A 16320-nucleotide genomic window follows, 5' to 3' on the forward strand; every position below is an offset into this window, starting at 1 on the left:
CTCGGGGCCGGGTGTGGGCGGGCGCTAGGCGTCCCCTCAGGCCGAGAGGCCGGGCGGGCTCCCGGCGCGAGTCCGCCCCGTCCCGCCTCTTCCCCTTACCACGTAGCCCCCCCACACGTAGAGGAAGTTTCCGTCCACCACGGCGCAGTGGCCGCTGCGCTCCTCCGCCACGCAGAACGCCTGCGAGTCCGCCATCCGCGCGGTCGCCCGGTGCAGCCGCTGAGCGCGCCGCAGCCCCTGCCCACGGAGCGGCCTCTCCTCCCGCCGGGCTCCTCCACGCACGAACGGAACGCGTCGAGGGCCGAGATTGGTGGGAAGGCGGAACGAGTGCGTCTGCGCCGTCCCGCAGCCCGCACGGCAAGCTGGGCCCTGGGTGGTGTCGCCCGTTAGGGATGCTTGGTCTGGTCTGAGCTGTGAGGGAGGTGCCTTGGCTTCGGAACCCTGCCACCTGCTGATTTCTTCCCACTCGGGATCGCGTGGTTTTGGCAGTACAACCTAATTCTGTCTCTTATTCACTGGATAAATAGGCTTCTGGTCCGTAGTATTGAGGCTGCTGTGACATAAATCAATATAATAATGTTTCGCGTGGGTTTCCTTTTTCGTTCAACCTCCAGCAAAGATGGTTATCTACAAGAATGTGTGTGTGTGCGCGCGCAATACATTGTTTTAATTAGGGATTTTCTAAAACATTCCAGCTAACTGCTGCCTCGGGACCAAAGTAAGTCTGCGCCTGTTTCTGTACGGCCCACAAGATGTTTATTAAATTTGTTGGAAAAATGGGGTGCCCAGGTGGCTCACTCGGTTAAGCGTGGGACCCTTGATTTGGGCCCAGGTCATAATTTCCCAGTTGGTGAGTTTGAGCCTGGCCTTGGGCCCTTCATTGACAGCACACAGCCTGCTTGCGAGTCTTTCCCTTTCTGTCTCTCTGTCCCTTCCCCATTCTCACGCTCTCTCTCAAAATGAATTAAGTAAATAAATAAATAAATGGTGGAAAAAATCAAAAGAAGAATGCCATTTTGTGACTTGTGAAAATGTAATTCAAATTTCATCATCTGTAATAAAATTTTCAATGAAAAAGAAACAGGCACATGAGCACCCTAATTCATTTAAGTGCTGACTATGGCTACTTTTATACAATTGCAGGGTTGAGTAGCCTGAATTGAGCAATTGCAACAAAGAGCATGTAGCCCATACTGCTGAAAATATTTGCTGTCTGGCCTCCTACAGACAAAGCTGGCTAATCCTTGTTATTAAATGATGCTACTGAAGTAAAACTACAGTCAGGAGGGAAGATAATAATTCTACCGGTCTCTGTAAATGCTCTTGAAGAACTTGTTAATACCCATTACTCAGAACAAGTTCCATTCATTCATTTATTCAGTACACATTAAGTATCTGCTTAATGTAACTAGTTCATTCTCAGGTTCTATTAGATGGGAAACTCTGAAAGAATCAAGTATTACTGACTCCCCAGAACCTAATACCAAGTAGGTGCTAAATAAATATTTGTTGATTAAATGAGCAAAAAGATAACATGAATTTTAAAATGAATAAGATGTAGTTCTACCACAGGGGCTTCAAAATCCAGTCAGAGGGAAAGATACATAAAGAAATACATGCATTGTGGGATGAGAAGTGGTATAGTAGAAATGTGGATAAAACACAGCAGAAAAATGGGAAGGAAATTTGTGATCTATTGATGAAGGGAGTATACAAAGAGAGACACTTGAGTTTTCTTACAAGTTGTATAAATAGTTGAGGATGACTAGAATACTTCTAGAGAGCAGCCAAGGATAGAGTTGGAACAGGCGATCACACAGCCTTGTCCATTATGCTAAGGAGTCTCAACTTTAAGGCCAAAACGGTCTTAAGCAGAGAGTAAATATTGTAACTTAATTATTAGAACATTTACTTTGGCTTGTGGGGTAAGCAGGAGAGTCAGAACTGAAGACAGAAAGATGGATAGCACATAGCACAGGCCTGGTGTAAAGTAGGTCCTCAGGAAATGGTGGTAGCAGTATAAGTATGTTGTTATTTCTATATGTTACCCACATGCCCATGGGTGGTCCTTTTCCCAGAAACCCTGTTTCTACCACCAGTGGCATTCCAAAGCCCTCTTGAGGATTTTCATGAATTCTTACTGGGATTATAATCTCATAATCACTTCTGGCTTTCAACTCCTACTGCTACTGGAATAATTCCCCTCACAGACAGGTGGATCTTCTACCTCTGGAGCATGCTACGTCTCTTCTCTGATGTATCACTCCAGACATGAAAATCAGAAGCATAGCATATTTTCTTTAAAAACCTACTCTTTTTTTTAATGTTTTATTTAGTTTTGAGAGAGAGAGAGAGAGTGTGTGTGTGTGTGTGTGTGTGTGTGTGTGTGAGCAGGGGAGGGTCAGAGAGAGAAGGAGACACAATCTGAAGACAGGCTCCAGGCTCTGAGCTAGCTGTCAGCACAGAGCCCGACATGGGACTTGAACCTACAAACTGTGAGATAATGACCTGAGCCGAAGTTGGAGGCTTAACTGACTGAGCCACCCAGGAGCCCCTTTAAAAACTTACTCTTAAAAAATAAAAACATGTGTAAACACATCTCCTTCAAAAAAATCTAAATAAGGTAAAATCCCACTCTTAAAAGTCATTTCAAGAGCCACACAAAGTCATTTGTATTTCTACTAAATCTTACTGAAATAAAAGACAAAAGTAAAAAGATGATGGCGAAGGGGTTTATAGCGTAGCAAGGAATAATTTCAAATAGAACATTGTATATACCCTTGTTCCTAAAACTCCACTAGCCACTCACGCCATTATTGTAGCTTTTGTAAAGATAAAGTCACACACTAGTTAAAGAGGTGAAGATAGATTTTTTTTCCCAGTAGTAAACTACTGCAATAAGAAGGTCCAGTGTGACCTGAAATTAACTTTGTGGAAACAGAAGGCAGAAGACTTTCAGGAGGCTGGGGAGTGCTAAGGGAAGGCACTGAAGAGTGCTAAGTGCTAAGCCATGTGACTAAGCCTCTGGGCTTGTTAACTGGAACCTACCCAGAGAAGAAACAAACTTCTATCTTGGTGCAAGTTAAAGCAAGGCGCCCACCAAAGATAAGCTTTTACTTTCCCACTCAGGAACTGGGATTGAGAGGGACAGTTATCTCCCTGAATGTTTGCATTTCAAAAAGAAAGGTTTTTGGGTGGTAGATTTACATCTCAAAGGCAGAGAAAATATAATTGTAAACTTTCCAAGGTGACTGCTCTAAGAAGGGGCTCCAGGATCTATCTCTCTATCACCAGATTTGGGATTGGAACAACCAAAATTCTCCTGACAGCCTTGAGCACCCCCCACTCCCAGCACTAGAATGTCCCGGGGTCATTCTAGGTGGTATGGCCTTGAGCTATTAGAAACTATGCTAGTGTTCAAGTCTCTAAGTGTGTGAACGTGGAGGGTGTAGGGGATGAAATGCTTTCTGCATTTTTTATAGGACAAGGTTTCTGCAGTTTTTATAGGACAAGGTTGAGGACCAGCTGAGAAGTGCTCAGAAGAACTTGACTCAAGTTTGGTCAAGAAAAGGGTCTTGGAGGAAAGAGTATCCAATAGAATAAAGACAGTCTCTTTAGCAAATGGTGCTGAGAAAACTGGACAGCAACATGCAGAAGAATGAACCTGGACCACTTTCTTACACCATACCCAAAAATAAGCTCAAAATGGATGAGAGACCTAAACGTAAGACAGGAAGCCATCAAAATCCTAGAAGAGAAAGAAGGTGAAAACCTCTTTAACTTTGCCCACAGCAACTTCTTACCTGGCCTGTCTCCAGGGGCAAGGGAAACAAAAGCAAACATGAACTATTGGGACCTAATCAAGACAAAAAGCTTCTGGGGTGCCTGGGTGGCTCAGTCGGTTAAGCGTCTGATTTTGGCTTAGGTCATGATCTCACAGTTCATGGGTTCAAGCCCTGAGTAGGGCTCTGTGTTGGCAGCTCAGAGTCTGGAGCCTGCTTCTGATTCTGTGTGTCCCTCTCTCTCTCTCTGCCCCTCCCCTGCTCATGATCTGTCTCTCTCGGTATCTCAAAAATAAATAAATGTTTTAAAAAATTTTTTTAAGTTAAAAAGATTCTGCACAGAGAAACTGTGCAGGTTTCTGCACAACTAAACTGCAAAACTAAAAGGCAACTGACAGAATAGGAGAAGATATTTGCAAGTGACATAGCAGATAAAGTGTTAGTATTCAAAATCTGTAAAGAACTTACCAAACTCAACACCCAAAAAACAAATAATCCAGTGAAGAAATGGGCAAAAGACATGAGGAGACACTTTCCAAAGAAGACATCCAGATGGCTAACAGACACATGAAAAAATGCTCAATATCACTCATCATCAGGGAGTGCAAATCCAAACCACAGTGAGATACCCCCTCACACCAGTCAGAATGGCTAAAATTAACAACTCAGGCAACAACAGATGTTGGTGAGGATGCAGAGAAAGAGGAACCCTTTTGCACTGCCGGTGGGAATGCAAACTGGCGCAGCCACCCTGCAAAACAGTATGGAGGTTCCTCCAAAAATTGAAAACTACCCTACGACCCAGCAATTGCACTACTCGGTATTTATCCAAGGGATGCAGGTGTGTTGTTTCAAAGGGGCATGTGCACGCCAATGTTTATAGCAGCACTATCAACAATAGCCAAAGTATGAAAGAACCCAGATGTCCATTGACAGATGCATGGATAAAGATGTGTATATATATATATATATATACATATATACACACACACAATGGGGTATTACTCAACAATCAAAAAGAATGAAATCTTTCCATTTGTAATAACGAGGATGGAACTGGAGGAATTAAGTGAAATTAGTCAGAGAAAGACAAATATCATATGACTTCACTCACATATGGAATTTAAGACGTAAAATAGATGAACAGAAGAGAGGGAAGCAAAAATAATATGAAAACAGGGAGGGGGACAAAACATAAAAGAATTAAATATAGAGAACATACTGAGGGTTGCTGGAGGGGTTGTGGGTGGGAGATGAGCTAAATGGGGAAGCGGCTTTGAGAAAGACACTTGTAGACACGAGCACTGGATATGGTACACAGGGGATGCATCACTGGAATCTACTCCTGAAATCACTATTGGACTATATGCTAACTAATTTGGGTATAGTTAAAAAATATAAATAAGTAAATAAATTTTTTAAAATAATGAACTTTATTTCTTTCTAAATTTTGATAACTCATTCGAGGTAATGTTGCTTTTGGGGGGATATTATGACTATCTATGAAATAAAATAATTTAAATAAATATTTTAAATAAAAAAAGAGAGTCTTGGGGGTGCCTAAGTGGCTCAGTCAGTTAAGTGACTGACTCCTGATTTCGGTTCAGGTCATGGTCTTAGAGTTTGTGAGTTTGAGCCCAGTATCTGTCTCCCTCTCTCTTGGCTCCTCCCCTACCTTCAAAAACTTAAAAAAAAAAAAAAAAAAAAAAGAGTCTTATTACTTTTGCACTGGCCTTCTCTAAGTCACCAGCCTCACAACCTTTTGCTGACTCCTCTCCACATTCTTTCCCTCCAAGATTGTCCTCAAGAAATGGTAAATTCCTCTTTATTATCTAGAGGAATTCAGGTTACCAAACTCCTCTCCCAAACTCCCAGACCCGAGTCTAAGAGCATCTTTTCTTGTCTAACTAACCCAATCAATACTAGAAAACAAAAAGGCATGAACAAACCTCAACTTCCATTCAGAGCAGTTGCAGTTTTTGATGGCTTGTATTTAATAATAAGGAAACACAAATCATATTTTAAAGCAAAAAAGAATAATGACAAAATGAGCATCTCTGCATTCACCACTTTTTTTTTTTGAGAGATAGAGACAGTATGAGCAGGGGAGGGTCAGAGAGAGAGGGAGATACAGAATGTGAAGCAGGCTCCAGGTTCTGAGCTAGCTGTCAGCACAGAGCCCGATGCAGGGCTTGAACCCACGAACTGTGAGATCATGACCTGAGCCGAGTCCGGACACCCAACCGACTGAGCCACCCAGGCATCCCACCACTTTCTCTTAAAAAAAGAGAAGAAAAGAAACCCTTTGAGGTCCCTTTTTCTCCACCCCTCACCCCCACCATCCTAGAATAATCACTAGGCTGAATTTCATTTATTCCCTAGCTTTTCTTTGTAGTTTTACCACATAGATCATTTTTTGAAATTTGTATAAATGGAATCATGCTATATATATTCTTCTATGATTTGCTTTTATTCACTCAACATATGCCTGAGGTTACTTCATGTGCGTAGGGGTATAAATCTGTTTTTCCATTGCTATCACTTTTTATGGTATGAACATTTCAGAATATATTTATCCTTTTTACTGTTGAAGGTCACTTAGGTTCTTCCTAGTTTTTACTATAAAAAAAAATATTTTAGGGTTTATGCACCACAAAGTATCTGTCAAAACTATTCAACTATTTATAACACAAAAATAGTCATAGATGATACATAAAAAAGTTTGGCTATGTTCCAATAAAACTTTATTTATGGACACTGAAATTTGAACTTCATATAATTTTTATATGTCACAAAACATTAATATGATTTTTAACCACTTTTAAAAACATTACAACTGGGGTGCTTAGTCAGTTAAGAGTCTGACTCTTGATGTTGGCTCAGATCATGATCTCACAGTTCATGGGTTTGAACCCTGCATCAGGCTTTGTGCTGACGTCACCTGAGCAGGCCTAGAATTCTCTGTCTCTCCCTCTCTCTCTGCCCCACCTGATTTGTGCTCGCTCTCTCTCTCTCTCTCTCTCTCTGTCTCAAAATCAATAAATTAGCTTTTTTAAAATGTAACAACAATTCCTTGCTCTTGAGCTGTATAAAAACAGGCGGTGGGCCAAATTTGGCTCACAACTATAATTTGCTGATCTTTAATTTAAAGAAATAAACCTAGAATTGAACTTGTTGGGTTATAAGGTATGAACATCTTCAACTTTACTGGTTAATATTAATTTGCTTTCCAAACTAATTGTAACAATGTTTGTGCCCATCAGCAGCGGATAATAAGTCCAATTGCTTTTTATCCTTGATATTATCTACCTTTTTAATTTTTGCCAATCTGATGACTATAAAAATATATATCTTCCTTATTTCAAACTGTATTACAAAGGTATAGTAATCAAAACAATATGGTATTAGCATAAAAACAGATATATAGATCAATGCAACAGAATAGAGCTCTTGGAGATAAACCCATGCATATATGGCTAATTAATTAATGACAAAGGAGCCAAGGATATACAATGGGGAAAGTATATCTCTTCAAAAAACAATGCTGAGAAAACTGAACAGCACATATGAAAGAATCATCATATACAATAATCAACCCAAAATGGATTAAACTTAAACACACAATCCCAAACCACACAACTTCTAGGGGGAAAAAAATAGAGGAAAAGTTCTCTGATATTGGTCTCAGCAGTGATTTTTTGGAGGTGACAGCAGAAGCACAGGCAACAAAAGCAAAAATAAACAAGTATGACTGCATCAAACTAATACGGTTTTGCACAACAAATGAAATGATCAGCAAGATGAAAAGGCAACCTATAGAATAGGAGAAAATATTTGCAAATGATATATCCAATAAAGGTTAATATGCAAAATGTGTGAGGAGTTCATACAACTCAATAGCAAAAACAAAAAACAAATAACCTATTATAAAGCGGCAAAGGACCTTAATAGACATTTTTCCAAAGAAGACATACAAATAGCCATCAAGTATATGAAAAGGTGCTCAAAATCATGAATCAGGGAAATGCAGTTCAAAACAGCAACGAGACATCACCTCATACCTAGTAGGATGGCTGTTTTCAAAGCATCAAAAGATTAGTGTTGGTGAGTACGTGGAGAGAAGGAAACCCTTGTGCACTATTGTTGGGAATGCAAATTGGTGTAGCTATAATAGAAAACAGTATATGGATGTGCTTCAGAAAATTAAAAATAGAACTATCTTATGATCCAACAGCCTCACTTCAAGGTATATATATGTCGAAAGGAAATGAAATCACTTGGAGAGCTATATCTACTCCAGTGCTCATTGCAACAGTATCAGGCAATAGCTGAGATATGTGAACAGTGTAAGTGTCTGTCAATGGCTGAATGCATAAAGAAAATTTGATATATAAATATATATATAATGGAATATTACTCATCCTTAAAAAAAGAAGGAAATCCTGCCGTTGTGACAATAAGGGTGAACCTGGAGAACATTATGCTAATTTAAATAAGCCAGATACAGAAAGACAAGGATTGCATGATCTCACTGAGATGTGGAATCTAAAAATATCTAATTTATAGAGACAGAGAGTAGAATGGTGGTCAACAGAAGCTAAAGGGTGTGGGAAAAGAAGAGATATTGGTCAAGGGTACAAACTCAGTTATAAGAGGAATAGACCCTGGAGACCTAATGTACAGCATCATGAGTAGAGATAATAATAATGTAATACATACTCAAAATCTGCTAAGACAGAAGATCTTAAGCATTCTCACCACGCACATACAAAATGGTAACTATGTGAAGTGATTGGTATGTTAGTGAACTTGATTGTGGTAGTCATTTCACAGTGTACACATATATCAAAACATCACGTTGTATACTTTAAACATGTACATTTTTTGCCAATAATTCCTCATAAAACTGGAGGAAGAAAAGAAACCAGAAGCAAAAGAATATCTGCTATGTGATTTCATCTCCATGAAATTTACGATATACAAAATTAATCTATGGTAATAGAAAGCAGGTGAGTGGGTGTTGGGGGTAGGAAGAGGGGATTTGTAAAAAGGAGCATAAGGAAACATTCTGGGGTGATGGAAATGTTCTATAACTTGGCTGAGGTCATGGTTACATGGGTTTATACACTTATCAAAATTCATTGAACAGCATTCTTCCAATATGTGCAATGTTATGTATATATCAATAAAAATATTTTTTACAAGTCCTCACTCTATCATTTTCTTATTACTAGTAATGTTGGTTTTATATTTTTGAAATGGCTCACTTGTCTTCTTGGACCTTGAAGTCCAGTGGGGGCTATAGAGCAGCATATCATACTATGTAGAAAGTGTGACAATAGACAAAGTTAAGGACATCTTGGAGCTGCATAGGAAAGCCCTACCTCAGATTTGGGAGAGTCAGGGACGACTCCTGAGAGAACATAAAGTCTAAGCTAGGAACTGAAGGGTGAGTGGAGGTTGTTCAGGCAAATGGAGGGGAAGAGGGAGGGAAGTTTTCCTGGTAGATGGAAGAAGAGAGGAGGAAAGAGATGACCTGCTTACTTTATCCTAATGTCAAGGAGACTTTGGCGTGTTTTAACTCAGGAAGTGAAATAATTATTTTTAGGAAGTTCATTCTGATGGCAAGGTTCGAGACAAAGAGACCAGTTGGCAAGTTAGACACTGCTGGCTAGGGAGGCTGGTGTCCTGAGGGAGGCCTCATGGAGACAGAGAGAGGAGGACAGGTTTGAGAAATACTTAAAAAGTAGAACTTGGGGTGCCTGGCTGGCTCAGTCGGTGGAGCATACAGCTCTTGGTCTTAGAGTGAGATCTGTGAGTTCAAGCCCCATGTTGGCTGTAGAGATTACTTTAATAAATAAAATAAAATAAAATAAAATAAAATAAAATAAAATAAAAGAACTCAAGGGATTTGGTGGCTGATTGGTTTATGGGGGTGAAAGAGAGGGAGGAGTAAAGGATGTGCCTAGTTTACTGGCCTGGTCAGTGGATGAGAAGGTATTGAGTTTGGACAGTGAACAAGAGAAGAGGAACAGATTGAGGAGGGATGATGGTGAGTTCATGTTAGGGGCATACTGAGTTGGATTTGAAGCAGAGAGAAATAAGGGCTAGAAATATGGATTTTGGAGTCATCAGCATAGAGTTGTTCACTGATGTATTAGGATTTTAGGAGGTAGCCAAGTGAAGGAGATATGGTTGGCAAGTTGGTGCTGGCTGTTGGCAGAAGACCCAGGATCTTAACACGTGGACCTTTCATAAAGGTTCTTGAAGGCAGCTGGCTTCCCCAACAGCTGTGACCCAAGAGAGAGCTAGACGGAAGTAGCAATATCTTTAATGACCTGGTTTTGGAAGCTACAATCTGTCCTTTCTACAATATTCTATTGGTTTTATGGGTCAGTCCTCTCCCTTATGGGAGGGAAGTACACAAGTTATGAACACCAGGAAGCAAAAATCATTGGGGGCTACCCACAATCTGGATGGTTGCTTTATCTGTTTTCCTCCAATGACACTAACTTTTTGAAGAGAACAGGCCAGTTGGTTTTAGATTGTCCCACATTCTGGATTTGTCTGTATGTCCTCATGGTGTAATTTGGCTTAGCTCCTTTTCTCTGTATTTCCTTAAGCCAGAAGTTAGATCTGGGTTTGATTAAATTTAGCTTAACATTTTTGGCAAGTATGTTTCAGAGGTGACACTGTATGTGTCATATTGCATTGTAACAGTAACAAAACTTCAAACTAGCCCACTATTAGTGATGCTATGTGTGATGTTTGGTTAAAGTGGTACCCTCTGGACAATCTGTTATAAAAGGTAAGTTCTCTCCTTTGCATTATTAGCTAGTAACCTGTAGGGTAATACTTTAGGACTGTGCAAATATCTGTTACCTAAAACTCTTACCTGATGTTTTTAACACTTTTTATTCCTATTCCCTCCGCTTTACTACCCATAGATAACCATTTGTTTCCTGTTTATCTAGTGGTCAAGCAGATACAATCATCACTATTTGTACATTTCATATTTGTGAATTTACCTACTTGACAAAAGGTATTTGTAACTCCCAAATCATATTGGGGGCTTCCACGGTCATTCGAAGACCTGTATGGAGCAGTAAAACATTTTCGTTGCCATCACACACGTTTGTGGCTGAGACTGAACAAGATGACACTCTGCCTTCTTGTTTCATCTCTCCTACTAAAACAGGTATCTTTTACAAGGAATATTTAGTGTTACATTTTCTGCCTTTTTTATTTTTGTTGGTGATTTTGCTGTTTAAAGTGGCCTCCAAGCATAGTGCTAAAGTGCTTTCTAGTGTTCCAAGGCCCAAAACATGTGCTTTGGGGAGAAAATGCATGTGTTAGATAAGCTTCCCTCAGGAATGAATAGTAGTGCTGTTGGTCTTGAGTTCAATGTCAATGTATCAATGATATATATTACAGGTGTCTCGAAATGGAAGTATCCATCAAACAAAGTTATGAATCTATCCATTGATGAAAATGTTGTGACCAGAAGCTCACAGGAACCTAGCTCTATATTCCCTCTTGTAGCAAAGATTAAGTATTTGCTGATTCAGTGTTGATGGTGACTTTATGCAAAATAACTACCTCAAATAATGAGAATCAGACTGTATGTTTACCTATTTTTGTTTCCTCTCCCTTCTTACATAAAAGTTCAAGCAAAATTGCAACTTACAAAAATTGCAAAAAGTTTGCAATTTTCTTGGTCTTCAGCATATATTTTACTGAAAATATACAGGAAACTGTGCTTAATAACCAGTTTTCTCCAGGATGTTATATTTCCAATTTAACGCACAGTTAAGTGTATTGATTTGGGTGTGCTTTCAATTTTAAGTTTACTTGTATTCTTTATATATATTTTTTAATATGTAAGACATGTGACAGGTTTGGCAGGCTCGGGGAAAGGATACCAAGATGGCCAACGAACCACTGTTGTGGCCACTCTGGCTCCCTGGAAACCGTCATCTGCTCGGGCAGCATCTCTTCGCCTCACAGGGGGTTCTCCTCCCCCAGAAACACATCAGAAGCTGCTGTCCCATATAAGGCCCAGTCCTTTGTTCTCCTGTGCGACTTCCCTGGTCCATTCTGCCCAGAGGACCTGGGAACCTCGCCAGAGAGCTCTGTAATAAAGGATGCTCTGATCTTTTTCCGGTCTGTCTGTTTTGTGACTTTTTCACTCCGCCGATTTTAACCCTACAACATGTAAATGGGTCTACAGTTGAAAGTCTTACTAAAAAGAAAGTCTCATTCTATCCTATACCCTCCTGTCCTTTACAGTTAACCATTTTTTTTCAGAGTCTAGTATAACATTCAAGTTTAAAAAAAAATACCAAGTAAATACATATAGATGTGTATATTATTTCCTCTCCTTTATCACTTTTATTTTTTATACTTAAAATTTTTTTAATGTTTTTATTTATTTTTGAGAGAGTGAGAGCATGAGCAAGGGAGGGTTAGAGAGAAAGGGAGACACAGAATCGAAGAAAGGCTCCAGCTCCGAGCTGTCAGCACAGCGGGGCTCGAACTCAGAATTCACGAACTGTAAGATCATGACCTGAGCCAAAGTCAGACGCTCAACCGACTGAGCTACACAGGTTTCCCTATCATACTTTAAAAAAAAGAAATTGTGTACGTTAGAAGTCACTGTATGTCAGTACTCAAATTGTCCTCGTGTTTTATAAGGTTGCGTGTTCACTTATACGCACTCTATGATTTTGTTCAACTCACTGGAACAAGCGTTTTTAAAGTGTGGCAGATTTGTTTGGTGGAATCAAACTAAGTTCTTATCTGGGCACCACCACTTAGTGAAGGTTTCATCTTGAGGGAAGCATCTCCAGTCTTTGCGTCTCAGTTTTCTCACCTGTAAAATGAGGGTGGTGAAAAAATAGCACACAGCTCATTCGGTTCCTGAGCAATACGACAGCTAGTATATTTCAAGCGCTTAGGACATTGCATGGAACAAAGGAAGTCTTCAACTTAAAAAGAAAGCGGGGTGGATGGGAATGTGGTGATTTTCCTAGCAGCTTCGAGTGACTGTCGGGGAAAACCCTGTGGCGACACAGCATGTTTACAGAGCCCTGTGAAGTAGAGAGTACACAGCGGCGGGTCCGGAATGAGCCGGATGGGAGTCCCGGAAGATGACAGGCGCGCTTGGAGTAGGGAAGCATATTCCCAACCAGACACCAGGAAAGGATGCTTTCGTCTTTCAGTCTCGGCAACAAAAGAGTGCGGTGTCGCCTCTTCTTTAAGCCTACAAGGCCACAGCGTGTAGCGCGCCAGGCACGCGGAGTTGCCGAGCTCTCAGCCTGGGACATTCGGCTCAAGCTGAGCTTGCGGCTCCCAAGCCTGAGCGGGGGCAGAGGGCGGGGCGATCCCGGGAAGGGGCGGGGCGATATCGGTGGGGGCGGGGCAGAGGCCGTGGCGCCAAAACGCGAACATGGCGCCTGAGCGGCTAAGGAGCCGGGCGGTGTCTGCCTTCAAGCTGCGCGGCTTGATGCTCCGGGGGTGAGTCTTCCTGGGGAGTTTACGGGAAGGAATAGGAGAGCTAGGGTCAGGCGACCGAGCGGGGCAGCGGGACGCGCCGCGCGTATCGTCGCCCTGACCTTAAATTACATAGACCCTTGTAAAGGTCTAGAGTGAAATCGATCTGGCGGGGTCTAAAGGCTTCAGGGAGTTAGATTTCCCCGACGTTCGCGTGGTGTCGAAACGTTTCTCCCAGGTGGGACATGGTCTCCTCCTGCAAGCGCCACAGTGAGCTGCAGAAGCGGCTATCTGTGTCGCCGGACTGGATTATTGGCATTGTGACTTGAGCAACTTTCAGCTATCTGTCCCCCTGACCCCACCCCCCAAGCCCCCACCTAGTCTCTCCCTCCGCTAAATGGGAATAATGGAACGACTACATGTAGTTCCTGAGTCATCAGTTGAGCGACCTGGGAAAGCTCATATTCGTGTCTGTAGTTATCAACCTACAGTTTTGTGAAAATTGTGAGCCCTCCCCTTTCCCGATTTTGGATTAGGCATTACTCCTGAGTGACAATTCCTAGAGAGTTAAAAAGTGGTCAAGTTTGAAGCATGTTACTAGATGTCCTAGGTCTTCCTCCTCTTCCCCCCACCCCCCCAACAGTTCCTTTAGAGCTTCTTGGATAGTCAGGTTTCCTGGCCAGAGTCATGTTTTCTAGTCCTTACAGAATGCACTCTTCTAAGATCTTTTTCTCACTAAATCTGTTTTGTTTTTTAGAATACAATATTTTTTACATACATATTTACATACATACCTGCTAGATAGAATGTACTTTTTGTACCATGCTTTGATTGCTCTTGCTATATGTGGAGAGTTTTTGTTTTGGAATTTTATGAAACTTTTATGTTTTGAGTTTTGTTTTGCTAATGAGTTTTATGAAACTTAAATTTTTTTTAATGTTTATTCATTTTTGGGAGAGAGAGAAAAAAAAGAGCAGGGGAGGGGCAGAGAGAGAAGGGGGGCAGAGGATCCGAAGGCTCCATGCTGACGCCAATGTGGGGCTTAAGCTATGAGATCATGACCTGAGAGTGAAGTCCAACGCTTAACCTACTAAGCCACCCAGGCACCCCTTATGAGACTTTTCCTTAAATCAATTAATTTTTTTAAGTGGGCTCTATGCCCAACATGGAGCTTCAACTTCAAGACCCAAAGATAAGAGTCACATGCTCTACAAACTGAGCCACCCAGGCACCTTGACTTTTATGAGACTCTACCTTTGCTTTTGGATTAGTGGTGAACAAGGGCATGGGTGGAGAGAAAATAATGACCTGGGAGAAAATAATGAATTTTGTTCAGTTCATCCCTGACATTTTGAAAATATGAGCAATTGATTAGTGAACTGTTCTCTTTTCCCTTAGAATTTGACCTAATAGTAAGCTGTCATTCATTAATTAATTGAATCAGAAATACACTGAACTGCTATCTATACAGGATCTGGGCCAGATCTATAGAGCTTTACAGGCTTTAGTCTATCATAAGATCACTGTGCTGGAGCAAGGAGTACAAGAGAGAATAAGACACTGTGGACCTTGGGGGACAGATAGTGTATTAGTTCATTGCTGTGTAACAAATCACCCCAAAACTTAGAGGTTTAAAAAACAGCACATACTTACTGTCTCATGTTTTCTGTGTGTCGGGAATTCAGGTAGGCTTAGCTGGGTCCTCAGCTTCAGGGTCTCTCAGTCTCTCATCTCAGATGTCATTTGGGCGAGATTTGCTTCCAAGCTTATTCAGCGTCTGCCAAGATTCAGTTCCTCCAGAACTATTAGACTGGAGGCCTCAGTCCTTGCTGGCTGCTGGCTGAAGGCCACCCTCAGTTCCTTGCCATGTGGTCCTCTCAAATATGGCAGTTTACTTCATCAAAGACAGTAAGAGAGTTTTGTTAGAAAGACAGAAGTCACAGTCTTTTGTAATCAGTGAAGCAATTTTGTTGCTTTAAAATTTTTTCTTTTGGGGCACTTGGGTGGCTGAGTCAGTTAAGCATCCGACTTTGGCTCAGGTAATGATCTCACTGTTCTTAGGTTTGAGCCCCATGTCGGACCCTGTGCTGACAGCTTGGAGCCTGGAGCCTGCTTCAGATTCTGTGTCTCCCTTTCTCTGCCTCTCTTTCTCTCTCTCTCAAAAATAAATAAACATTAAAAAAAAACTTAAACAATTTTTTTCTTTTAAAATTACAATACAGTAAAATGTTCCATTACTTTTACCATATTCTGTTTTTAGAAGCAAGTTGCTAGGTCCAACCCATACTCAAGGGGAAGGGTTGCACATGGATGTGAATACCAGGAGGCCTAGGTTATTAGGAGTTGTCTTAGCAGTCTTTCTACCATGGATATTAAATAATTCAGTTATTTAGTTTCAGCTGTGAAAAAGATCCCAGGAAAATAGTGCTCTGATAATATATAACAAGGTGACTACTCTAGAGTTAAAGAAGTCCTTCATTAAGGAAGGGGTTTGAGCTGACTGTTCAAGATGAGTAGGACATGACTAGATAAAGAAAAGAGTGGGGAGAAATGACCATAAAAAGTCTCTGAGGCAGGAGAGCACTGGGGGAGCCTAATAAGATTTGGCAGGGGCCAGGTCCTGTACAGGTCTACAGGCTTTGAGCTATCCTCAGAGCTGTCCCAATTGCCCCAGAATGTGTGCCTTTAGGGACTTGGTCATTCAATATCTATGGATCGCCTTCAGATTTGTTTGGCCTTCTGGCAAAGGATGGCATGGTTCCAGTTTTCAAGGACCATCATCTACGATGAACTGGAGATGTAAGACCTGTAAATGAAACAATCAATAAGCAACCCAAGATAAGAACAATTAGTAGGATGGCTGTAACAACATTGATGTGAAGTGTGAAGTTGTGTGCTACAAATAAGATGGCACGCAATTAGCTAATTGTTTAGACAGTGTTTGTTCTGAGTCCTATTGGTATTTAAATCAGGGATTCATGCAGATTTTTTTTTTCCTTTTTAAAGTTCAGCTTTACTGAGTTCTTTTGGAGTGGTGAGAGGGGGA

At 41.1% G+C, this 16320-nt stretch overlaps 2 protein-coding genes across 7 annotated transcripts in view; one reads left to right on the forward strand and one right to left on the reverse strand.

Annotated features, from left to right (window-relative positions):
* Positions 1 to 16320, reverse strand: part of KLHDC1 (kelch domain containing 1) — a 105229-nt gene that overhangs the window by 49993 nt on the left and 38916 nt on the right. For 2 of the 3 annotated variants that reach the window (XM_029951835.1, XM_029951836.1), the window contains 2 exons: positions 14928 to 15168; positions 100 to 553 (listed from right to left, as the gene is read on the reverse strand). In XM_029951835.1, coding sequence (XP_029807695.1) covers positions 100 to 195 — 96 coding nt within the window. In that variant the 5' untranslated portion in view covers positions 196 to 553; positions 14928 to 15168. Of the gene's footprint in view, positions 1 to 99; positions 554 to 12349; positions 12655 to 14927; positions 15169 to 16320 lie in introns of those variants that run through there. The other variant, XR_003913314.1, reaches the window with a different exon arrangement.
* Positions 13219 to 16320, forward strand: part of POLE2 (DNA polymerase epsilon 2, accessory subunit) — a 31526-nt gene continuing 28424 nt past the window's right edge. For 3 of the 4 annotated variants that reach the window (XM_029951829.1, XM_029951831.1, XM_029951832.1), the window contains exon 1: positions 13219 to 13298. In XM_029951829.1, the coding sequence (XP_029807689.1) occupies positions 13231 to 13298 (68 nt within the window). In that variant the 5' untranslated portion in view covers positions 13219 to 13230. The remainder of the gene's footprint in view (positions 13299 to 16320) is intronic. The other variant, XM_029951833.1, reaches the window with a different exon arrangement.

This window comes from Suricata suricatta, chromosome 9 (assembly GCF_006229205.1).
Source record: "Suricata suricatta isolate VVHF042 chromosome 9, meerkat_22Aug2017_6uvM2_HiC, whole genome shotgun sequence".
Lineage (NCBI taxonomy): Eukaryota > Metazoa > Chordata > Mammalia > Carnivora > Herpestidae > Suricata > Suricata suricatta.